This window comes from Sander lucioperca, chromosome 10 (genome assembly GCF_008315115.2).
Source record: "Sander lucioperca isolate FBNREF2018 chromosome 10, SLUC_FBN_1.2, whole genome shotgun sequence".
NCBI lineage: Eukaryota > Metazoa > Chordata > Actinopteri > Perciformes > Percidae > Sander > Sander lucioperca.
This window is the reverse complement of record NC_050182.1, coordinates 17,559,371-17,584,370: the sequence shown is the minus strand read 5'-3', so window position 1 is coordinate 17,584,370 and position 25,000 is coordinate 17,559,371. Positions and strand designations below refer to the sequence as shown.

The 25,000-nt window shown below is 39.6% G+C and overlaps 2 protein-coding genes and 2 long non-coding RNA genes across 10 annotated transcripts in view; 2 read left to right on the top strand and 2 right to left on the bottom strand.

Moving 5' to 3' along the window:
- Positions 1 to 5,561, top strand: part of LOC116058030 (calpain-2 catalytic subunit-like) — a 10,061-nt gene extending 4,500 nt beyond the window's left edge. Inside the window, exons 2-14 of the mRNA XM_036006613.1 lie at positions 1,240 to 1,569; positions 1,952 to 2,021; positions 2,261 to 2,379; positions 2,626 to 2,759; positions 2,859 to 3,030; positions 3,159 to 3,239; positions 3,324 to 3,409; positions 3,508 to 3,582; positions 3,734 to 3,894; positions 3,975 to 4,144; positions 4,246 to 4,257; positions 4,417 to 4,667; positions 5,505 to 5,561. Of these exons, the coding sequence (XP_035862506.1) occupies positions 1,336 to 1,569; positions 1,952 to 2,021; positions 2,261 to 2,379; positions 2,626 to 2,759; positions 2,859 to 3,030; positions 3,159 to 3,239; positions 3,324 to 3,409; positions 3,508 to 3,582; positions 3,734 to 3,894; positions 3,975 to 4,144; positions 4,246 to 4,257; positions 4,417 to 4,667; positions 5,505 to 5,514 (1,575 nt within the window). The 5' untranslated portion in view covers positions 1,240 to 1,335 and the 3' untranslated portion in view covers positions 5,515 to 5,561. The remainder of the gene's footprint in view (positions 1 to 1,239; positions 1,570 to 1,951; positions 2,022 to 2,260; positions 2,380 to 2,625; positions 2,760 to 2,858; positions 3,031 to 3,158; positions 3,240 to 3,323; positions 3,410 to 3,507; positions 3,583 to 3,733; positions 3,895 to 3,974; positions 4,145 to 4,245; positions 4,258 to 4,416; positions 4,668 to 5,504) is intronic.
- Positions 1 to 25,000, top strand: part of LOC116058018 — a 347,926-nt gene that overhangs the window by 276,195 nt on the left and 46,731 nt on the right. The window lies entirely within an intron of this gene.
- On the bottom strand, positions 5,348 to 16,880 carry LOC116058033. Its single transcript, XR_004106936.1, has 3 exons — positions 16,730 to 16,880; positions 13,397 to 13,399; positions 5,348 to 5,384 (listed from the first exon to the last, which is right to left on the bottom strand). It is a non-coding gene; the product is annotated as an uncharacterized LOC116058033 (long non-coding RNA).
- LOC116058039 lies at positions 19,307 to 21,610 on the bottom strand. The gene is made up of 3 exons (XR_004106943.2): positions 21,510 to 21,610; positions 21,184 to 21,272; positions 19,307 to 19,723 (listed from the first exon to the last, which is right to left on the bottom strand). It is a non-coding gene; the product is annotated as an uncharacterized LOC116058039 (long non-coding RNA).

The following is a 25,000-nucleotide window of genomic DNA, read 5'->3' as shown; positions in this document are numbered from 1 at the left end:
ACAATGAACAACCACTCAGGTTTAGATCAGGGAGGCTGTTCCTCCCAATCATGCCTCTCCAGGTGTCTCCATCATTGCCCATGACAAAGCTTTTTTTGTCACTTCTTCAAAGTTTCTTTTACTTTTTTCTAATTTTTTGGTAATTTTTTTTGACATTTCTGTAGCTGTTTCTCTTTGTATCTTGTTGCTGTGTGGTTATTCTTCTTTACTGCAACTCAGTTTGTTCCCCAAGAGAAACTCTTCAGACGCTACACTCTTTGTTCCTGTGTTGTTAATACACAAACTTTATCAATTTTGGTTTTGAAAGAATATGAATGAAAGGTTTATTTCCGTGTCTCGCCGATTATCCGGCCTATCCTTTATAGGATTATTCAGATACATTTTAAATAATGCCGACACTGAAGTGTAGACTGGTTTTAGTTTCAGGATGTCCTCTCTGTGTCTGTCTGTACTCGTTACAAACCTGCCTCACAGTTTTCCTCAGATTGATGATAACGTAAAGTTTGAATTTTCAGCATAGTTTTATTGAAAACCTGTCACATGAATATGTTTGAATGAAATATTGTATGTGTGACCCTGTTATGAAAAGTAAAATAAATATTTAAAACTTGTTATTCTGTTTTTTTTCTGAAGCTAATGATGCTTTCTTTGTCACTTCTTCAACGTTTTTGTAGCTGCTTTAAACGTTTTGGCGTATTTCTTTTACATTTGTATCTCTAACACTTTTTACATATTTCTATCACTTTTGTTTTTGCCAACGTTTTTGTCACTTTTTCCTCCGTTCTTGCAGCTTTTTTCCAGTGTTTTTTGAAGAAGCCTGAAGTTAAATGTAGTTTTTGACATTTAAAGCATTTTTTTCCACAGTTCTGGCTGCTTTTTCGGTTGTTTTTGTCTTTTTTTTTACCCTTTTCACATTTCTGCACTTCCTAAAGAAGTAATCAGCTAACGTCTCACGTATCACCTGCTGTTAGACTGCTCCCATTAAGAGACACTGAGAGCAACCTGTCAAATAAAGGCAGCCTAAACGAGTTAAAAAGTTAAAAAAGTTAAAAACTTTTTAAGTTATACATCATGTATGACAAGTAAAAAGTGTTGGCGAGGGAGCAAGTTATAGAGAAGGAACTAAGATGATTTTTTCGAAGCTTCACACTCTAGTGATGTCATCACCCACTCTAGGTCACACAATACACACCCATTATAATCTATAACCTCCCCCACACCTTTGGCACCTGTATATAGGAGGCTGGGACAAAGGCAGCAGACGTCAACCCAACTCAGCTCACAGAGAGGGACATCACCATTCAAGGAGGGCTATATACACTACACAAGGTGAGGATGACATCCACGGCAGATCGACTGGCCCGTCAGCAGGACAGAGAACAAGGTATTGGCACAAACAAGAAAGCAGTGAAGTTCTCCCAGCAGGATTATGAGACTCTGCGCAAGCAGTGTTTGAGTGGACGCCTGTTTGAGGACAACTGCTTCCCAGCTGAGCCCACATCCCTGGGCTACAATGAGCTGGGACCACACTCATCCAAAACCAAGGGGGTTGTTTGGAAAAGGCCAAAGGTAGGAAGCCTCTAAGAAAACACACAGCAATGAAAACTAACCAAACAAAATGGAACACTGTGTTTTGTAGATGATCCTATGGTTGGTGAGCTTGTCACTGACTTGACATTAAATATTGCATTTCTTTCATTTACTGAATTGCAAATATTTAATCTTTTAAACTAAGACTTTGGAAAGCAGAAGTAAAAGACAACATATATAAAAAAGAGTAGCTGTACCTCATTACTTTCTGCATCGCGATCAGAACACTTGAAAGCCACATAAGTTTAACTGTATTTCCTCCTATTGTCTCAGTAGTGTGATACTGGACAATCCAAGGAAAGATTTCTCAAGACTGCTCTCAAATGTTCAACTGTTTGTGATTATTTGGTTCTCTATATAGGAGCTGTGCTCAAACCCAAAGTTCATTGATCATGGAGCTACAAGGATGGACATTTGCCAAGGAGCTCTGGGTAAGTGAGGGGAAAGAATGAGGGGTTGGATATATGGATGGATGGATGGAGGGATGGATGATGGGGTGTTTTGGATTTTCGAAGGGAACCACAAACATTCCTGGTCTCTACCCCTCCACCCATTCTGCCATTAAGCTTGTGGTGGTTTGTGGGCACATGCTGTTTACAGCATCTGCTGAACTGCAGTGAATGCCACATATTGCGCAATCTCAGATCATGTCTCTGATTTTACTGTGTAGGTGACTGCTGGCTTTTGGCTGCAATAGCCAGTCTGACTCTAGACCAGCAGATCCTGGCTCGCGTGGTGCCCCAGGAACAGAGTTTTACTGAAGGTTACGCCGGGATATTTCACTTCCAGGTCAGACAAATGTCTTTCTTATCTGACTTCTAACTTTTTTGTCCAACCATAAAATGATAGCTCATGGTAATAGGGTAAAACAACCAATGAAATATACTTTTGTGTTGTGTACTAAGTTGCCCTATATTGCCATGCTGTGACATGCAGAGAATAGAACATATTATTCAAGGATCACACAATTGTCTTGCTCATGAGTCATAAAAGTATTTGACGTTGAGTTTACTGATGGGAATATTTTCTTCTCAGTTCTGGCAGTTTGGTGAGTGGGTGGAAGTGGTGATCGATGACCGTTTACCCACAAGAAATGGAAAGCTGCTGTTTGTTCAGTCAGCGGAGCGCTCAGAGTTTTGGAGCGCGCTGCTGGAGAAGGCCTACGCCAAGTATGGATCGTTCTTTTTTTGCTTCATCAAAACGTTAATCCAGTGAAAATGTACAATATATAGTTGGTAAATCTGGTCACATCCCCCTGTGTCTGACAGGTTGTATGGCAGCTATGAGGCCCTGAAAGGAGGAAACACTATTGAGGGTTTTGAAGATTTCACAGGAGGGATTGCAGAAATATACTACTTAGACAAAGCTCCACCGAAGTTCTTCCAAATCATGCAGAAGGCCCTGAGCCTGGGTTCACTGCTTGGTTGCTCTATTAAAAAAGTAGGTCTTATTTTCATACCAATTTGCTTATTTTCATACAGATCTGCATGCTTACCTACAAGCCAACACACCAACAGTAGTAAAGTACTCATGTCATCAGATTGAAGTGTTGTTCTTGGTGTTTTCAGAAGAACAGTGCCGAGACAGAGGCAGTTACAGCTCTCAAACTTGTCAAGGGACATGCATACTCTGTCACTGGTGCAGAGGAGGTATATGATTATCTAAACTGTCAACATTATGCTGTTTTTTTCAACTGCATGTAAATTACAATGCCTGCTGTTGCTCTCTCCCAGGTTAATTTCCAAGGTAAGCCGGTTCAGCTGGTTCGCATGAGGAACCCATGGGGTTATAAGGAGTGGACTGGACCTTGGAGTGATGGGTAAATAATTACATTGTAGATCCATTAACCATCAGCTACCATTAGTTATTTTCAGGATTATCCTAAAAGCATGATTTTTTTTTTTAAATCACAATTAGGTCCATTGAATGGAACCATATCAGCAAAGATGAGAAATCAAAGTTGAACCATGCGGCTGATGATGGAGAATTCTGGTAAATCTATTGGCTTTAACCCTTTCATTTACATGAGAATAAATGTAATATTTTACATATTTTCACCATCACCAAATGAACTATTTAGGCTCAGACTAGGAAAAGTGATGGACACAATGTTCTTTGTTGAGAAATGTGTTTCTCTCCTCAGGATGTCCTATTCAGACTTTATCAAGCAGTTCTCCAGGCTGGAGATCTGTAACTTGACCCCAGACTCGCTCACGAGTGATAAAGTGTGCCACTGGAAGCACTACCAGTTTGAAGGGATGTGGAGGGTGGGCTCTACTGCAGGCGGCTGCCACAGGTTCCCAGGTAACAGAGAAACCATATGTATGTCTGAGCAACAAGTTCTGTTACACTTCATAAAAGAATTACACTTTCGTCTGTTCCAGACACATTCTCATCCAACCCTCAGTTTGTGGTGCACCTGGAGGATGTGGATGATGATCCCCTGGATGGGAAGGATGGATGTACCTTTCTGGTTGGGCTCATGCAAAAGGATGTCCGACAGCAGAAGAAGCTTGGCCGCAACCTTGAGACCATTGGCTTTGCCATTTATAAGGTGCCTCAGAATAATTTGATGTTTCATTATCATGAAATCAGAGCTCTGTATTTGACTGATTTCTTTTTAAATTACTTCTTCTGTCTGTTTCCTCTTTACAGGTCCCAGATCAGGTATATATTTAAACTGTTGTATCCCTTATTTTCTCTGAAATTTGAAATGCAACATAGACAACACAAGTATCACGAGTATTGCTTGATTGCATTGTGATTTTCTGGGTGGCTTCTTGACATTTTCATTTATAAAAAACCTTTTCTCCTGCTACTCTTCAGTACAAAGGCCAACGCAATGTTCACCTGAGTCCAGATGTCCTGCTGCGACAGAGACCTGTGGCCGAGAGCTCCTTCACCAACACACGGGAAGTGTGCAACCGTTTTAAACTTCCTCCAGGAGAATATGCCATTGTTCCCTCGACCTTCCAGCCTCACAAGAATGGCAGCTTCCTTCTCAGGGTGTTCTTTGAGAAACATGCTGCAGCCAGGTATTGTGTTACAGTAACATACAGACTGATTGATGTCTGCAGGCCAGTGGTGGAATGTAACAAAGTACAAATACTTCATTACTGTACTTAAGTACATTTTTCACGTATCTTTACTTTACTTAAGTAGAATCAATAGTGCGTACTTTTGACTTTTACTTAGTTACATTTTGCAGCAATTATCTATACTTTCTACTCAACTACACTTCTACAAAGTTCCGTTACAGTTTTTCCCCCTGCCAAAACATCTTCCTGACCGTCACATGTTTGCAGTCCGCAGGGAAGCCTTCAGCAGCGGCTCCTGCACCGGCAGCAGTCCGTCCAGCTCCTGGTACCACTTGTGACATTACGAATCCCACTATGGCCACGCCAAGACCCGCCCTTCAATAGCATTTATTGGCCAGGCGCGTACCGCTCCCGGTACTACCGCTGCTCCTGTTACTCTGCTTGGTCATATGTGAAGCATCCGTTCACATAGGGTTAATATACAACCTGTATATTTATCTTAAAAACACTCCCGGTCCTCTTCAGCTGTGAAGCCGCGTACTTGTTGTCCAAGCCCTGATAGATAATCAGAATTGTAAGTCAGAATGTAAACTGGGCCACAGATGGTAAGCACCATTACATTAACCTAAAACTAACTTAATTAAAATGCCACATCCCATACTGTTTTTTTAATTATTAGAATATAGACATTAAGAGAGTAAATCGTTATGCAAGTACTTTTACTTTTAATACTTAAAGTACATTTAAAATCAGGTACTTTTTACTCTTACTTAAGTAGGGTTGTCATTGTGGTACATCAACTTTTACTAAAGTAAATATGTCTCTGGTTATTTGTACTTTTACTTTTGTACAGTACTTCCTCCACCACTGCTGCAGGCTAATGTAGACCTCAGAGCTTTGCTGTAATACAGCCATCTAGTGGACAAAGCTCAGAGGTCAGCTCCTTTGGTCACAGAAAAGTCTTAAATTCACAGTCAAAAGTTACTGTTGATGTTATTTTCTTGCACGCCAACAGAGTGTGTTCGAGCTATGCGTTTCAATTTTTTTTAGTCCACTGGAGTTTCAGGCATGCTTACATTACCAGAACCTTTTTTTCTGTCTCTCTACCAGAAATGTTTAAGGCTCTGGAGAGAGCTGACACAGGGAAGATTGAGCTGGATATGCAACAGGTGTGTAAGACGATAACAGAAACTGCTGGTTTGTCAGGACTTCTAGTTTAGACAGCTTGCTGTATAATGTTGTTTCCTCTTACAGTGGCTGTGCCTGGCGATCTTCTGACTCTGGAGACAAGACAAGCAAGATGATACCTGCTGGAGGATTAACAATACATTTATTGAATTCACAAAAAGATCTATTATATATATATATATATATATATATATATATATATATATATATTAGGGCTGTCAATCGATTAAAAAAAATGATCTAATTAATGACATACTCTGTGATTAATCGAAATTAATCACATACATAATTAACAGTGCCTGAACTGATACTTTTTAAAAAAAAGGGTACTAAACAACAGTTGGTGACATTAAAGAACGGCTTGTTTATTGCTAAGGCCATATGGTCAAAATTAAATGATTTAATAATAATGTATAACAATTAGAATAACTTATTTCACTAGTAAATTGCTGTTGAATGACAAAAACAACCACCAGATGGGAATAGGACATTTACAATAACTTTAAATGCAACACGAGGATGTAGTTTACCAGTTTCAATGAACGCACCGTCTGTGTTGTTTCTCCGACGGCAGCTGCAGATTGTTACATCCCGGTGTTGAATCCTCTACAGTAAAACACAGTCAAACTTTACACCATTTAGCGTTAGCTGTCAGCATTTTAACCGTGTTTAATCCAGCTACTAGCTAGCGGTAGGCTAACATTAGCTGCTGTTGAGTATAGTGTTAACTAGCTAGCGGTAGGCTAACATTAGCTGCTGTTGAGTATAGTGTTAACTAGCTAGCGGTAGGCTAATGTTAGCTGCTGTCGAGTATAGTTTTAACTAGCTAGCGGTAGGCTAACGTTAGCTGCTGTCGAGTATAGTCTTAACTAGCTAGCGGTAGGCTAATGTTAGCTGCTGTTGAGTATAGTGTTAACTAGCTAGCGGTAGGCTAATGTTAGCTGCTGTCGAGTATAGTTTTAACTAGCTAGCGGTAGGCTAACGTTAGCTGCTGTCGAGTATAGTGTTAACTAGCTAGCGGTAGGCTAATGTTAGCTGCTGTTGAGTATAGTGTTAACTAGCTAGCGGTAGGCTAACGTTAGCTGCTGTCGAGTATAGTGTTAACTAGCTAGCGGTAGGCTAATGTTAGCTGCTGTTGAGTATAGTGTTAACTAGCTAGCGGTAGGCTAACGTTAGCTGCTGTCGAGTATAGTGTTAACTAGCTAGCGGTAGGCTAATGTTAGCTGCTGTCGAGTATAGTGTTAACTAGCTAGCGGTAGGCTAACGTTAGCTGCTGTTGAGTATAGTGTTAACTAGCGTCCTGTGCAGCGGTGTTTGTGTTTCCTGTATCGTCTGTTTCAGAGCACCAGAGAGAAGAGCAGACATATCAGTGGCACCAGATTTCGGTAGCCAGGGTTGGCAGGAAGAAGATGTTTATAAGTAAATGTTCCAATTAATGATCCAGGCAGCACATTCTCGTCTCCCTCCTTCATTTTACAGTCCAATGGAGGCTAGAACGGCTCCGGGTCAAACCTCAATATGGAATGGATTAATCTGCGTTATTTTGACAGCCCTAAAATATATATATATATAATTTAGAAACTAAGTAAACCCAATGACACACATGTTCACATGCACATACACTATAAGTTCCAAATGCTTGAAAATGGCAAAAGTGTGTTTGTAAATTTGAATCATATTTGCTGAAAATATACATGGGGATATGTTGTATCACTCACATGTATTATTCAATTTTTGTAATCTTTTTTGTGTGCAGCAGGGACAATTCTTGTTAGTCTTATTAGTTGGTGTTTTTGCTCTTTTAGCTGTTGCAGAACTGTGAAATGAAAGAAAATAAAGAAACTAACAAACTATGGCCTCTGGACTATCAGACTATAATTTATAAAACCTTGCACAGATCAGACACATATGATTAAAATAGTCAGAGATAAATTAGTCTGCACTGTTTATGATTGTTGGGGAGAGATTATTGCAGTAATGCAATTGCAGTAAGTAAGGTGTTTAGTTGGACCAAATGAGGTATAAATATATTTGTGATTTCATTCCACCAATCTAATCTTTTGTGGACTAGCACACGTTTCACTTCCATCCACTGGGCCACATCTGGGCCAATCACGGGCCATCAATCAAAGACAGAGGCAGAGTAATGAGACAGGTGAGCAAGAGACAGTTTAGCATGAACAATAAAAGGTGTGAAGACAGTTAAGCTGAACATACGTCTAAAAACCCACACACATACATACATACATACACACACACACACACACACACACACACACACACACACACACACACACACACACACAAGACAGAAAGTCTTAATCTTTTAAAATGTTGCATTGCAGCTAAACTTCAGCACAGCCGAGAGAAATCGCAGAAGATAGGATCCAACTCTCAGGTGGCCAAATACCTCAACCAGGACTTTGAATTGCTGAGAAAAAGCTGTCCAGAGAGAGGACAGCTGTTTCAGGGTGAGCACCGTATGTTGTAGAGATTCAAGCTGCGTAAGGGGGGTGTTCGCTCGCTTTAAGAGGTCCCTGGTGTAGTCCTTAAAGCGCCGCTTTTGCCCTCCAGCGGAGCGTTTAGCACCCGTTAGTTGACTGTAGAGGACTTGACGGGGCAGGCGGTGTTCAGGCATGCGTATGGTGTGCCCTATCCAGCGCAGATGTTTTTTGGCCACGGCTGCTTCCATACAGATTGAGTCAGTGTTGCTGAGGATGTCTGTATGGGGGATTAAATCTTCCCAGGACAAGCTGAGGATCCTTTGTAGACAGCGGATATGGAAGGCCTCTAGGTTGGTGATGTGTTGGCGGTATGGGGTCCAAGACTCTGCCCCATAAAGCAGAGTGGAGAGACATACCGCGTTGTAAACAGCCACCTTGGTGCTGATCTTCAGGTTATGGTTTTCAAAAACCCTGCTGCGTAGGCGTCCAAAAGATGATGAGGCTTTATTTATCCGGGTGTGTATTTCTGTATCAAGGGAGCAGCATGAGGACAGAGTGGAGCCGAGGTAGGTGAAGTGGTCCACTGTTTTAAGTGGAACACCATTTATGTGAAAACTGGGTGGTGTGGGGGCGGGGGTGGTGAGATGGGACATGACCTCGGTTTTTTGAATGTTGACCTGTAGGCCAAACGATTGGTACAGACTGGATATTGTGTTAAGGGCGTGCTGCATAGAGTTTGGACTGTGAGCTAAGATGGCACAGTCATTAGCATACTGAAGCTCACAGATTTGAGGGGTCTTTGTCTTTGTGTGGGCCTGGAGCCGACGGATGTTGAAAAGGTCTTGCTTCACCCCAACGTTTACCTCGAAAAACTCTGACTGGAGTTCTCCCATGATTACTCTGGCTTGCATCCTGTCATGCAGCTGCTGTAGGATGTCGAGAAACTTGGGTGGTATCCCAAGTTTGGAGAGGTGTTTCCAGAGCAGCTCACGGCTGATGGTGTCAAAAGCTTTGCTGAGGTCGATGAAGGCTACGTGAAGGTCTTTGTGATGTTCTCGGCTCTTCTCCTGCAGCTGCCTCAAGACAAAAACCATGTCTGTCGTGGATCTGGTCTTCCGGAAGCCACACTGTGTTTCCGGAAGCACAGCTTCCGAGATGTGCTCAACCAGTCTGCTGAGCATGATCTTGGCCAGGACTTTCCTTGCGACGGAGAGGAGAGATATCCCGTGGCTGTTGCCGCAGACTGCTCTGTCTCCTTTCTGTTTGGAGATGACCACGATGTTAGCATCCTTCCAGTCCTGTGGGAGGGTCCTATGCATGTTCCCAGATGTTTTGGATCAGGAGGTGCAGGCGACGCGTGAGGGTGTATCCTCCGTGTTTGAAGACCTCTGCAGGGATTCCATCGGGTCCGGCGCTTTTGTTGTTCTTCATCCCAGCAATAGCTTGCCGGAGTTCTGAGTAAAGTGGTGGGGTGTCCAAGTGTGTGATTGGTGTCAGGTCTGGGTGATTATCCAGAATATGTGGGTCGACAGGGTTGGTGTGGTTGAAGAGACTCTCAAAATGATTTGCCCAACGGGCAAGAATCTGATTGTAGATGGCTGGCAGGTGTGTACGGTGGGAGAGGTGATTGTGGAATGACGAGCAGGTGCGTGTAGTCAGCTGACAGGAGGAGGCAGGAGCAGGCAGGAGGAGGCGAAAACACAGGGGACACAGAGAGGCAAAACAAACAGAGAAAACTGACAGTGAGAATAAAATAGGCACTAGGAAATCAGAAAACAAAACAAAGACTCACAGCCAGCCGACCCCAACCATAACAATAATTTCAGATCTGTATTAATAATGTGAATAATGGAAAAACAACAATTAAATACAAATATTCCAGCTATTGTTTTCTTTTCTGGGTGGGGTTAATGTTCCCTTATTTGCAAATTGTGTACAATTACCATTGTTGCAGTAGTTGAAATTTTGCATCCTTTAGTTATCCAGACCTAAACCCCAAACTCACCTGCAGCCTCCTTACCTAGGGCTGTTACACAACACACAGTCCCAAGGGGTTTTTTGTTTGGTATTTGTGCATTCATTCTAATAAAATAGCTGCAGTTTCCCCAACATAATTTTGTTTTTCTTACATACATATTCTCACACACAGACACACACACACAGACACACACACACACACACACACACACACACACACTCACACACACACACAGACACACACACACACACACACCCACACACACACACACACACTCACTCACACACACACACACACACACACACACACACACACACACACACACACACACACACACACACACACACACACACACACGCACACACACACACACACACACACACACACACACACACACACACACACACACACAGCTAAAATATTTCCTCCTGTTGAGGATTATTTCACCAAATTAAAGTGTTCTGTTTATCTCAACATGACCGACACTTTCCACTCTCATTGTTTTGTAATTTTATGTGACAGAACATTTCCTAACAAATGTCCAGAGTTCTTCTTGTTACAGTTTTTTTTTCAATTGCCAAACTAAAGTGGTCACAACTGAAGCCACATGTGCAAAACTCTAACTAGTCTGCATTACCAACAGCTAAACAGTTCACATCTCCTGCAAAACTCATACACAGCAACATAACTCTTCACACACGTCTCAGTGGCTCAACAGGCTCAGTGCAGCAAAACAACCAGAACAGTCCTCACTGAGACACACACACTGTTACTCAGAACAGTCCTCACTGAGACACACACACTGTTACTCAGAACAGTCCTCACTGAGACACACACACTGTTACTCAGAACAGTCCTCACTGAGACACACACACTGTCACTCAGAACAGTCCTCACTGAGACACACACACACTGTTACTCAGAACACACTGAGAGTAAAAACACTAGCATCAAACACCAATACAGAAATTATAAACTTTCTCATCTTCACAGTTTGAACGATTTGAGTGACTTCACACTACTCAATAGTTTCTTAAAAGAAAATATATAGATTTTTAATAATATACCAATTGTTATGTAAGGTAAACATGAATGAATGGAAATCAGCAGTTTGCTTCAATATAGTATTTTGGCTCTAGTACTTTATGGAATTACTGGAAAAATACACTAAACAGTAACAGAGAATAGTGTGACAAATCCTGCCTCTCTCCAGAATCATGACGCAAGTTTTCTTCATCACACTGGATGTCTTTATCATCTCTAAATACTAATAAATGTGGTGTTTCCATTGCTTTCACCTCCATTACTTTCTGAAAAACAGGAAGCCCACAGTGTTACTATAGTAAAGGTAGTGTTTTTCACTTTTTATAGCTGTGTATATAACCTCAGACATCTTACCTGGACATGTTGGTATCTTTGCTCTTTTACCTGTTTCTCTCAAACATTACAGTGTATAATTGTTTCCTTCTTATTTGGTGTTTGTGTACAAAAACGTCTTTCTGATCTTTCTCTGTATAAATACCATATATGTTCACTAACTAGTCTAAAACAAGACATCTGCTCAGGCTTTCAGCTAAAATACAATCAGCAGTGTTTGATAGGCTCCAGACTGAAATCTATTCAGTTTTGAATGTGTGGTTAACAGTTTAGACAGCAGTGTGTTAGCATCTGAACAAAGTGCTGTAGATCCACAATGTTGTGCACGTTGTGGTTAAAGTCATGGGATAAGTGTGTAGAGTTTTGAAAACTGTGTTCAAGCAATGAAAAACGAACTAGAGTTTGGTCCACATGAACTGCTGCTGTGTAGACTGTAGTTAGAGTCTGGTCCACATGAACTGCTGCTGTGTAGACTGGAGTTACAATTTTGCACGTGTCTTCAGTTGTGCCCACTGTCATCTAGCAATAAAAAAAAAAAAAAAACTGTAAAAAAGGGAAACAATGAAGAGAGATAAATGTGTATGTGTGAGGATGAGTTGATGATTGTTCCACCAGATGGAGCCCTGACTCTCTTCACAGTTTATATTCTGACAGAAACAAGAACAGACTGAACACAAGTGGAGCACAAACTAAAATAATCTGATAAACTTCAGCTCTGATCTCTAAATGTTTTATATTTATGTTGCTGCTGCTTTTAAGGAGAGACACTAACAGACATCATCATTACCTTTTTATTATTATGCACACGCACACACACAGACAAACAAACAAACAGACACACACATTTCAATTTCAGATTTTATTGTTAGTTTTTACAGCAGAGAGAAAATAGCCGTCTAGGAAGCCTTTTATAAACAGATTGGACTCCAAGAGCGAGTGGATGAAAGAATGAGTGGATGAGTGAATGAATAAGTGAATGAGTGGAGGTTCAGATGAAGACGATTCATCAGGTTTTATTCGTCTGAAGATTTAAGGATTTCTGTAGAGTTTTGTACCAAAAGTTTTATCTGTTTGATCTTCGTTCTGTAAAAAAGTTTGTGTGTTGCAAAATAATCTGAAGAGTTAAAAAACATGTTAATATTAAAACTGTTATTACTCAGTCCTTCCAGAAAAATGTGGAGTTTTTTTTGTGATTGTTGCGGGCAAAAAAATCCTTGATTATGCGGCACGTTTTCTTAAAAAATGCGATGGAATATGAATGATATTTATGCAATTTTATGCGATGAAATTGCGGGAACTTGCAGAAACTGCGGTTTGATGAAAAAGAGAAAAAAAAGTGAGTCCCCCAACCCCCTGCTTTTTGATGGCGTTCACGTCGCGTAATTACGTCACTTCATAACGTTCCCATGGCAACTGGGGAAAATGGCTGCTCTTGTGTGAAGTAAACACAACATTTTTCAACTTTCTGCTAAGATATATGGGACTTTTTTGCAACGAAAATGCGGGGATTATGAAATCATGCAAGCCCCGCATATTTTGCGCAGAAATCGGCAATTTATGCAGCGAAAGTGCGGCGTATTTGAAAAAATGCGGCCCACGCATAATTATGTGGATTTTGGCTGATTATTTATTGAATTATGAGATCGCATAATCACATTTTTCTGGAGGGACTGATTACTGTATTTCCTGACATGTAATACTGAAAAATCAAATCATTTCTTACAATAAATATAATAATATATAAAATATTACATCGTGACTTTTTATGACATTTTTTTGACGTACTATCGACAACTTTATTATAGTTTTATTTAGGGATGCACCAAATCCAGATTTTTTGGGGTTCGGTCAAATACCGATTCCACTGGTTAAGAATCTGCCGAATCCAAAACCAAATACTGACTCCTCGTCCCATCCTCAGTCCATGAACACAGTAAACTCATTAATGAAGTAAACAGTGACTGTCCTTCCTTTGCCGTACCTGAAGTTGCTGCATTCTGGCTGCTGTCTGTAGATTCCTTCATCACAACTCGTATTCTTCTGGATGTTTCATACCAGATGTTGTAAAGCGGTGATGTTGTGTATAGTTTAGGGTCCTCGCCACCACCAGACTAATCAGCATTGCAGATTGAACATGTAGCTGGACTTGAATGGCCTTCTTTTGACTGAAAGTACTGCCAAACTACACTTTTTCTGCTCACCAGTTCCATTTCCACTTTCTCACAGCCTGCTGCATTGAACGCTCCACCTACGTAAACACCTTCCTGTTACCAACGGCGCCGTCATTACGTCGACCAGCGTAGTGGTGGAATGCAAGCGTAGGGTGGAAAAAAGTTCTAAGGTTCGGCAGAAACCCAACCCTGTCAAAAAGACCAATATTCAGCCCAATCTGAAGCTGAATCCTGGATTCGGTGCATCCCTGATTTTATTTGATTAAAGTTGACTGTGGTGGACTACAGTTTACTTACTGTAAAAAGTTAGATTTACAACCTTTTGAAATGTAAATGATCGTCTAAATCAAGACATCAAATGCTCTAACACCACAGTGATGAAATATTCTTCTCTGATCATGTTGAGTAAAGCTCCTGAACTTGTTGGGGTATGATCGATTGTGAGCTCTATGTGCGAGGGAGATAAGAAGTGTAGGCTAGGTTCTTTCCGTGCATTAATATACAATTTCATACTATCGCAAACTCTTGTCAGGGGAGGTCATTCATTTGGGTGCCACCTATGGCTTGAACAGATAGCATGCTATGCCACCTGATGTAGCCTATTATTGTTCAGGTGAATTTTGTCCCAGGCAAGGAGACCGGGTAGCAAATTTAAATTCCTGAAAGACAGGTGAAATAAAAAGAGAGTTTGACACAGCAGCTTTTCTTGTCTTCTCCCAAATTGCATCTGAGAGCGAGCAGAGGTCCGTCCACATAGCAACCGGAACGCAACTGATTGTGCTGTGTCGAGAGAGAGAGAGAGAGGGAGAGAGAGAGAGAGAGAGAGAGAGAACTAGGAGTGATGAAAAAGGAATATGAAGTCTTCGTGTAAGAACTTACGCTGAGCTTCATTAGTTTGAGACTTGTTTAAGAAAAGTTGTAATGTAATGTGCTACACAATAACATTATCACATTATATTCTAAGTGTAATGAAAAATCCATAAAGACATTGTGAAAAAAAAAAAATATCGGTAGTAGTGAAGAAGTGAACATTTTCACATTTTCACATGTCCATGATGTCCTGTAAAGGGAATTGTTTGGTTTTGTTTTGTGGAGGAAAATACATGTGTAATAATCAATTACATAGTTGAAATAAACTTCTTACATTAGGTATTTTTGTTAAAACCCTATAATCATTAGCATACTTACAAACAACTTGATTACCACAGCCAAAGAAACTAAAAAAAATGCTTGCAGATAAGTGGCTTCAGCGTCGCAAGAAGAACGAGGACAGCGACAAAGCTCCACCACCAAAGAAGAAGGTGACTGTGCCTAAAGAATTCACCACAAACATTCTGGACTGAACATTTCTGGTACTGGCCTCTTGATTATTCCCAAAGTCTGGACACACACTCACGGAGAGGCGTTGTTCCAGTACTACGGCCCCCGTCTGTGGAACATCCTGCCGGAGGACGTCAGGACTGCAGAGTGTTGGGATTTTTAAGAGCAGGCTCAAACCCACCTTTTTAACTGAGAGTTTACCTAATATCTATTTATTTATTTTATTCTCTTAGTTTAAATCTAATATATTGTATTTATATTCTTATTTGTTGTATTTTTACCATCTTCCCTTACTCATGTTTTACTCCCTTATTCATGTTTTACTCCCTTATTCATGTTTTACTCCCTTATTCATGTTTTACTGTATATTTCCAGTGTTTCCTCAGCAGGGGTGTTACGCCCCAGTCTAAGGGTGTCTAGGACGCAACACAAAAAGGCCCCATCTTCCCCGTCTCCCAAGTAGCCACAAACAACTAAAAGGTTAGGTATCAACAAACTTATTTATTTTAAAGAGAACAAAACAATATATACATAACATATGTTTGTTTTAAGGCTTCAGGGTGGCCTACCACCAAAATAACAAACAAAACAATTCTAACTGGGAGATAAGACTAACCTAACAAACAAAAGGGCAAAACAAATTACAAAAGACTTACCTCCCTAACTAACAAAAACAGGAGAAAATAAGATTGGAGGTCCACCCTTACTAAACATACCAAAAAACAATATCTAACCTAAAGCAACGTTACATAAAGCAAAAACGTGGCCGGTTGGGAGATGAGGAGGACGAGGAATGCCTGCTGCCCACCGATGGCCGCCATCTTGGCTCCTTATAAATGGATGGCTTCCCCAGCTGCAGCCAATCACAGGGTCGGGCCTGAACTTCTCCACCAATCCTCCTTCGGCTATGGCACACCCCAATTTGCATATAAAATTGGAAACAGAAGAAACAACACAGGGCACGGAGCAGACTAACGAACAATAGGACCACAGTCATAACAAGGGGTCTCCAGTGCATGTTACCTGTCTTCCTGCTGCAGCAGATGGACACCATCACACCTGCAGAGATGCAGTACAGACAGAAGACCAGCAGGGGGAGCAAGAATCTGAAAACAGACAGAGGGGGAGGGAAGGAGGGAGGTGGTAGCAGGAGGATCTGTGGACAAAAAGAGTGAGTTAATGAGTTTTTATTTCAGGACTTCCGGAATCTGTGATGTCTGAGGCAAACATTTACATTGCTACGTTTTGGTTAAAAAAGGAATATCCCTAGTCATGTTTCCCCCTCTCATTCTGAGAGCTGAGGACAGACAGACAGACATTTCATGGGTCCATCTTGGTTAGTTTGTCCTGTCACGGAGCGGTTCAAAGTCGGACCCAAAAGCAGAAGACGTGAGGACAAGGCAGCAGTTGGTATGAAGGAGTTCAATAAAGAACACAAAGAGAACTAACATACATGTAAGCTGATGACTGACCAATCACAGGGAAGAAACCAGTGAATGAAATCTGTGAATGTACTCTGATCACGGCGCATTGTTGATATGTTGTGTGTTTGACTAATGAACATGACGACATTAAAACAGACCCAGAGTTAAACTGTCACATGTGTTTTATTCAACAGGAGACACAAGTTACTCTGGTTCATCAGGGAGTAACAGATTACTCTGATTCATTAGGTAGTAATAGATTACTCTGATTCATCAGGTAGTAATAGATTACTCTGATTCATCAGGCAGTAATAGATTTCTCTGATTCATAAGGTAGTAACAGATTACTCTGATTCATGGTAGTAATAGATTACTCTGATTCATCAGGTAGTAACAGATTACTCTGATTCATCAGCTGGTTAATAAGACTTTTCAAAGAGAACAGGATCTCCTTTAACATCACATGGGACTACAATGTACCTGTTATAATCTGCTCCATTGTACTCACAAGGACTGACAGTAGCATCCGTCAGTCTGCAGACAACAATGTTAAAAGGTGCTCTGCTTTCTCTGAGATTATTAACATCAGGTTTGTTTTCATTAATGTATTTCTGTCCTCCAGTCCCACAGACGTGTTTGACGCTGGTGAACTTCGCTTTGATGAAGGTATTTGTCAGCTTACAGTTGCCGTTTTCATCTGTGATTGCTCTGTCATCTATCACCTCGGTGCCGCTGTCATCGTCCATCTCCTCGTTGATATGCTGGTTTTTAAACTTGTCAACAGGATTTTCTTCTTCTTCAAACAGAGAGAGCACGGCAGCAGAAAGCAGCAGAACACCGACAAAGATAGAGATCTTCATGTTTATCTGGGGAACACAAAATCATCATTTAATAAATGGTAAACAGATAGTTCATTATACGTTATACTTACTTTACTGTTAACAAACAATGAAATAATGATTTATAGACCAGCGTTGAAAACATCAGGCATCAAAAAAGAGCCAAAAAGCACTGAAAGAGTGAATGTATTAATTATCCATTTACGTGGATAAACTCTTCAGTTCAGTTCACTTACTTTATTATCCCAAATGGGAAACTTGATATGCAGTCAGGAGTGAAAGATAAAAAAGATAAAAAAGAAACACATTCAAGCAACATACAGATAGACAAGGCAACAATACAAAGACGTAAGTACAAAAAAAATGCTGGATTTTCTCCAGCAGCAGAAACACCTGCAGAGATAGAGATCTCCATGATAGTCTGGAGAACACAGAGTTATAATTCCCTGAGATCAGATGAGATTATTATTAGTCAGTAATTTACTGAAGAGTTGTTGCAGAAAGCTTCAGTCTGTCCTTCACTCCACTGCACTGAAAAAAATGGTACTTTGGATCAACTTAAAAAAAATGACTAATTTGTTACAGCTAATTTTTTTCGTTTTGCTCAAATTATATTTCTGATTTAGTCTAAATATTAATTTTGATTTATTATAAATTAAAATATTTATTTATCCGAATTTAAAGATTTACATTCAAACAAAGTAAAAATATGATTTGTTATAAAGTCCATAAACTATTATTTTACATTGTTCCAAATTAAGTTTTAAATTTGGAGAAACCTAATATTACTATTACATCCAAGTATAATTTTTAGTTTAGAATAAAGTAATTAAAACACTCTAATTTTGTTAGAGGTAATTTTTTTAGCTCTTCTCAAGTTAAAGGTTTGATTCAGTTCAAACTATAACTTTTACATATACCTTAATATAATTTCTTTAGTGACAAGCAAAAACATTACTTAATGTAGATCAATATAGTAACATCTTATGCATTTTTACAACTTAAATTTTACCATGAACAAAACTAACTTTGCTATAATATAAAATTAGAATTTTCACTTCAGCTAAAACATGTTACACTCAATGCTTAAATGACTTTAAATAAAGACAAGAATATTCTCATGAAAAGACCTTTGTTTAATGGGATGTCTTTTAAATGTGCATCACCTTTTGTAAAATAAAAAATAAACCTGCAATACATTTTTCTGCATGTTAAGCTAGCTGTTTCACACAATCACTTGAGGGAAAAAAAAAACCAAGTATAAAAAAAACCTGTATAGAATTAAGTGAAATATGGTCTTTGAGAGTTTTTTTTACAACCATATTAAACCTTAATCACCTTTACAAAATCATGTAATGTAAACATGTAAAACTTGTTTGTTTATCTCATTTTAAACTTGAGATGTATTGTGTAACAATACTTTCTAACCGTGCTAAAACGTGGCAATCCATCGAGAAAAGGACTATAATGTATGAATGTCACATTATTTTGATCTATTACAAATAAAAGGAGTTATATAAGTAACAAGAGACCAAAACAAATTGAGAAAATACAGTTCAACTGCTGGTGGGGCAAACTATGAACAGCAGCAGTCATGTTCTCATCATTTCTGTATATTACCACGGTCCACATTAGCTTTTACTATTCTGTAAAACCCCACTAGGCTTCTGACACTTGAAAACAGATTGCAATCCTTTTGTCTTTTGTACCAGAAGACATTTTAGAAATTAACATTCACCACACAAAGTGATGTTTTCCATGCAAGTCTACTTTTTCCTTCACCGTTTACAGAACAAATTCTTAATTTGTTGAACTTCTATTTTTTTTTTTTTAACTTGACAACTCCACCAGAACCACACTGACAGTGTTACCAGACATGGGTTTCCACAAAAAAATGAGAAAAATTCTGTAAATGAAGTATGTGTCTCTTATTGACGTTTAACAATGACCCCTTTCATTCTCCTGCAAGGTTTGTGAATACAAGCTAGAACACAGAACAAAAACATGCTGTATCCAAATGTCTGTTTCTTCGAATAAGCCATTCTTTAGAGCTTGACACTCAGACTGCACACTCTGCGTCTCATTGTCTTTGGTTCAATCTCCATGAAGATTTTCTGCAGCGCATCAAAAGTGTATTTGAGCTCACCTGGATAGCTCAAGTTTAGAGCGTAGATGAGGCCAAATAACATGGCACATGCATGTGTAACTGATGGCAGCTTGTTAAGGACGTCCACACCTTCTATTACAACCCCAACGTCCTGTGGTGGCTGGAGAGGATCCTCCTCCTCCCTTATAACAAACACTGCCATTGTACACCTCTCGAGCTCCGTTTCAGCTTGGTCCTTCTGAGCAACCTTATATAAAGACAAGAGATTTATTTTAAAAGTTATTCTGATTAAACCTTTGTGTGGTGCACCAATATAAAGAAATACCCATGCAAAACGTTTTTTTTAAATCAAATTTGTAAATACAAATTAATTAAATTAATTGGGGGTCTTTTGGAAATGTAATGACTTGCAAATTCCAGCAGATAGTAAATGGCAGCTCCTCCAAGTATTTTTCTTATAGCAAACATTTGACTTCATCACAAGTAAAGCATTAGTAGAAGTATTACTATTGTCCTCCAAAACATAACAAAAACATTAACAGTACATACTTCTAGGGTTGCACTATAATGACACAACTGCCTTGTGCTTTCATATTTCCAATAGTTTTAGAATCTGTCCACAGCTTGATACCTTACACAATGCAATATTTGGAATGTCCAGGCTTCCATTGCTCTGTCTACATTACTGCTGCTGCTCTGAAGAGAAATATTTTATGTAATATATTATTTGCTTTTTTTGACCGGATTCTCTTCTGTGTAGCTTGATGCGGCAAGGTTTTTTTTTTTTTTATCTCTTACACTCATCTATGCTGAGAAAACAGGGATTCAATCAGTTCTGCTGAATTGATTCTTCCCTTAACACTCAGTAAGGGCACTTCAAATCAAACTGTAATAGGAATAAAATTAGAGGAATAAAAGTTACCAGCACATGCTTTATTTTAACAAGTTTGGAATTTTTTGGGATTTAAAACCCCCAAAAAGTTTGCACTCATAAATATCGAAAGACATTTCAAAATAAAAAAATTAAAAAATGCTGCTAATAACATCTAACGTTCAAAAACTATACGTTGGATAATTTCTCATTATTAAAAAACACCCTCAATAGTAGTTATAATTTTTAAACAGTACATTACCATGGAAATCTTTACAATGTCAGCTCTACCTCCCACCACATTTAAATTGACTCATAGCGCCACCGTTTGTTGTGGGGGAGGCTAGCTACGCTAAACTGGATAGCCACCTAGCAGACAGGGGTTGATTTTTGTTTTGGAAAGGGGAATAAATGTATTATGTCCTTCAAACCTCACCAGGTAACGAGTATCAATATCACACATGATCTAGGAACATTTAACCACGACTAGCCCGAAATCCACAGAACCAGCCTGAAAATGAATTAAATCTGAAATGATTGTATGAAACTCTACGAAGCATAGCTGTGTAGTTGTCGCACCTGTTCACAGCTGGCAAATACTACGCTATTGTTGTCCTGTCGTAGTCTGAGGGGCTTGACTTAGCGAAGGGTCAATAATGGCGGAAAGATTTTGCCAAAAGTTATGAGGAATTTTCTTTTCTTTGTAGATAGATATATTTTTGTACTTTTAAGATATGTAAAAAGTTTTTAGAAACAGCCGACAAGTGTTGAGACCATGTACGACTTTTAATATTTGTTTATCTTTTCCAAAGTGATTATTGCATATGACTACTTACCAGATACTCCTTGATAAGTTTGTCCACATCCTCCCCAAGGTACACAATAAGGGACTTCAGCACTCTCTCTTTACATTTACCTCAAGACTCTAGATGAGAGCACAAACAGTACAAAATGATGCTGTTCAGTTTTACAACTTGATTGAAGATGCAACTGCCACACAATGCACATGGGTTCCTTGGTTAACAGTAATTGTTATTTACAAATGCTTTGAGTAAACCAGTTAAAAAGTCAGTCAAACTCAGAAGAGAAGCATTGCACATCTTCCAAAGTGTATTCTAACTCTACAAATTTGATTTGATGTACTGAGCGAGTACGTACATACCTGATCCAAAACTCTCAGTATGTTCCGGGTCTTCTCTCTGACAGCTCCTCCCTTGTTTCTGATGATATCAATCATCTTGCTGTGGTGCTTGTCCAAGGAAGCCAGGAACTATGGTTGAAGGGGAACAGTTGTAATCCTCATGAATTCAGCATTAATAGCAAAAATAGCACATTACAAGATGTGGCGTGTAAGATCTTATTTTTGACATCTAGGGCCTAAACATGCATTATGGCTCATTAGCAGATTTCTAATGGTAGGGGAGAATATTATAGAACAGAACTATTGCAATGGATTTACAAAAAAGTTACTTACCTCATCCATTGAGAACAATGCGGGCCATCTGACTTTTAAGTCCTCCACTCCTAATTCCTTCTCCACCATTTCATGTCTCCGCAGTGAAAAAGTCTTGGCCATTTTGTCCTTTATCAGTGCACGGTTTTTTCGTTTCATCACCTCACTTAGAAGTAACAGTCTCTCGTTTTCCAACTTGTCTGGGGTCTCTCCAGTTGGAATGTCAGGTATGTGGTTGGCTTCTCCTCTCTTAGGTCTCTTTACTTTTTTTGCTGGCAATGCATCCTCTGGAGCTTAAGTGAATTTGCAAGTAATTCAGAACACCCACTGCCCTTTAGCTGAGTTCAGTAGTTGCCCATTTTGGTCTTCAACCGCTGCTTCCACCCGTAACAACCGTTGTATGAACCAGGTTCAGAAAGGCATGGATGCTTCTTGATTAGTGCTTCGGCAACGTCAATGAAGTCAGAATCTGTTGGGTAGGCTTTGTACTTGAATATCTCTTCAGCTACCTTTTCCAGAATATCAGATTTTGTTTTTGAACTAGGTGTCAACCTTGTCATGTTTGACCTATACACCACATTCCCCTTCTCTAACTGCAGTTCAGTGTCATAGGAGAACGTTGGTATCGGAAACTCTCTTGGCCACATCTGAGTTCTTGTAGAGACAGAGCTGGAGGGTGTGGAAAGGAGCTCTGTGTCATCTGATTGAGTTGACAAATCATCACAGACAGTAAGATTAAGTCCTTGGCTGCAATCATCAGTTATTGGGATGACCTTGACAGTTGCCAAATCCTCAAGTTCAGCAGTAGATGTCAAGTTCACTAACGCATCTCCAAAGTCTCTGTCTTGGTACTGCAGTCTGAAATTCCCATTTAACTCACACACTTTCCGGACTTCATCCATAAGCTGCTCCATTGTCTCTGGAATTCCATCAGGCAGAATTAGCTTCCTGGTGTCATCAGGATTGAAAACAACTCGCAACTTGGCTGGCCTTTTCACTGTCATGTCCGCCCATCAAAAAGAATCTAGTAAAAACAGGAATAAAAAAAACATTAGTATTAGTTGTATGGTCCATAACTTTCATCTAATTACTCATCAACAATTTTATGATTAACAATCCCCCTAATCAATATTATAGTGATATAGAGAAGTTTTATACTTTCTGAAATTCCCATAAATCTGTGTCAAAAGTCAAACTGCTATGGCCTTTAAGCAGTGTCTTTTTTACATTATTAGAGGACAGCAAAAGAAAGAGAAGCAAGGCATTCTCAAACATTTCCAATCCTACACTCATTCACATTCAACCTTATGCATGTATGTATCTCTTCAGAGAGATGAGGCGCCGTCCATCAACCATGTAGTGAGCCAGAGGGTAGGGATCTGTCAGTTCATGCACCCCAACAAGCCTTAGTTCCCTAGCAGTAGATGTGACCAAGTCATAAGCTCTGTAATGTTCCAGGTACCAGGCATCCCATTTTTTGACAATGAAAATTAGTCTCTTCTGTAGAACAACCATATGAACTATTTCCCAGAACTCTGGAAGTCCAGCCAGCGACCCATGGGCTACCACCATTCCAATCTTGTAGTTGAAGCCATCGTAGGATGCACTTTTTGCAAGGTTCACAGTGTCCACATGTTGATGTCTTTGCTTTACTGCCAATGCAATGTCCTCAAGGACATCAAGGGGAAGTGTTGAAACATCAGTCACCTCCAAAGATGGCTTAAAAAATCTACTCATGTGCAGATTATATGCAGTCTGAAATTGGTGCCTTTGAGCTAATGAATACAGTACATTTTTGTAAAAATGTAATGTATATTTTAAAGAAGCTATGTTTTGCTTCAAATCTCATAGTCCATAGTGCTACAAGGGGTCTGAAATGGCGTATTAACCCTGGATAATGGTCCAAGTAATGATGTTTGGGCCGAATTCTTTGATCAGGGAAAACTTCTTGGAATACCGTCCTCTGTTCAGATATCTTGAAGTCAAGATAACAAATAGAGTCCTCCGTGTGAAAAGGTGCAACAACCAGTTCCACAATGTCCTTTAATTCACAGAAGACTTGCCAGGCTGGTTCGTTTGAAGGAACTCTGGTCCCGATGAAGAAAGGAAGAAATCTAAACAGGCTACAATTCTCATGTGCATTTCCTCCAATTGTTGTCTTTGCCGCGTAGGTGAGGGGCACAAGATGGGGACGGTTTGTCTTATCAGTCCACTTAAATGGAAATGTTGTTATTGCTTCATTTAAATTGGCTAATGTGAAATATTTTTTTGAAATTAACACAGTAAGACAAAGAGCAATCTCAACAGGGATAATTCCTTCAAACAGATCATGAGCTATATCTGGGGGGAAACTCTGCGTCACACTGAAATATGACAGATTTTCTGACAGCACACACTTCCTTTTTACACCAAAATGACTAGACAGTGAATTTTCTTCAATAACTTTAAGATGAGCAGTATGGATATCCTTGCTTCTTACACAAAATGCTCCGGACTTGACTTCTGTTGTTTGAATGTCTACATTTTCTGCTGTACAAAATCTGCAAACATATTTACCTGCAAAACTTTCCACAAAACCTGCAATACCATGGGCTCCGAGATTGTCTGCTGCTACACAATGAACAAAGCCTTTCAGAGATTTCCCCAACTTGGCAATGAATAGTCCTTGTTGTTCTAATATAATAAGATCATCTACTAAGGGCTTCAAAACACTCTCAAATCCATAGCACTTAACATCCTCACTATGAATAAGTGCAGCTAAATATATATTAGAAAGCGATGAGTGACAACTAGCAGGCAAGTTCCCCAATGCCCAATATACACCACAAATTTTATGTTTTTTTCTGGAGGTACCAAGGGGATTACATATTTCAAAATCATCTACATATAAAATAAGTGAAATAGCACACTCCTTTGACAACGGCAAATTTTCTCTGTAATTAATACCATCATAAAAAGACTTATACCAAATTTTATCAGATTGAATTTGCCAGTTTAGATGTCCACAGACGTAGGAGAGTTGTCACAGACGCTAGGCAACGCTAATAAACATGCATTCTTAGGGCCCATCAAGTGTAATGATCTCATTCTATTTTAAAGGTGTGTGGGACCAAAATCACTCTGTGTTCAATTATTCAACACACGAGTCATCATAGGAAGTGGTGACATTGATAGTGGGAAATAATTTCCTATGCATATTC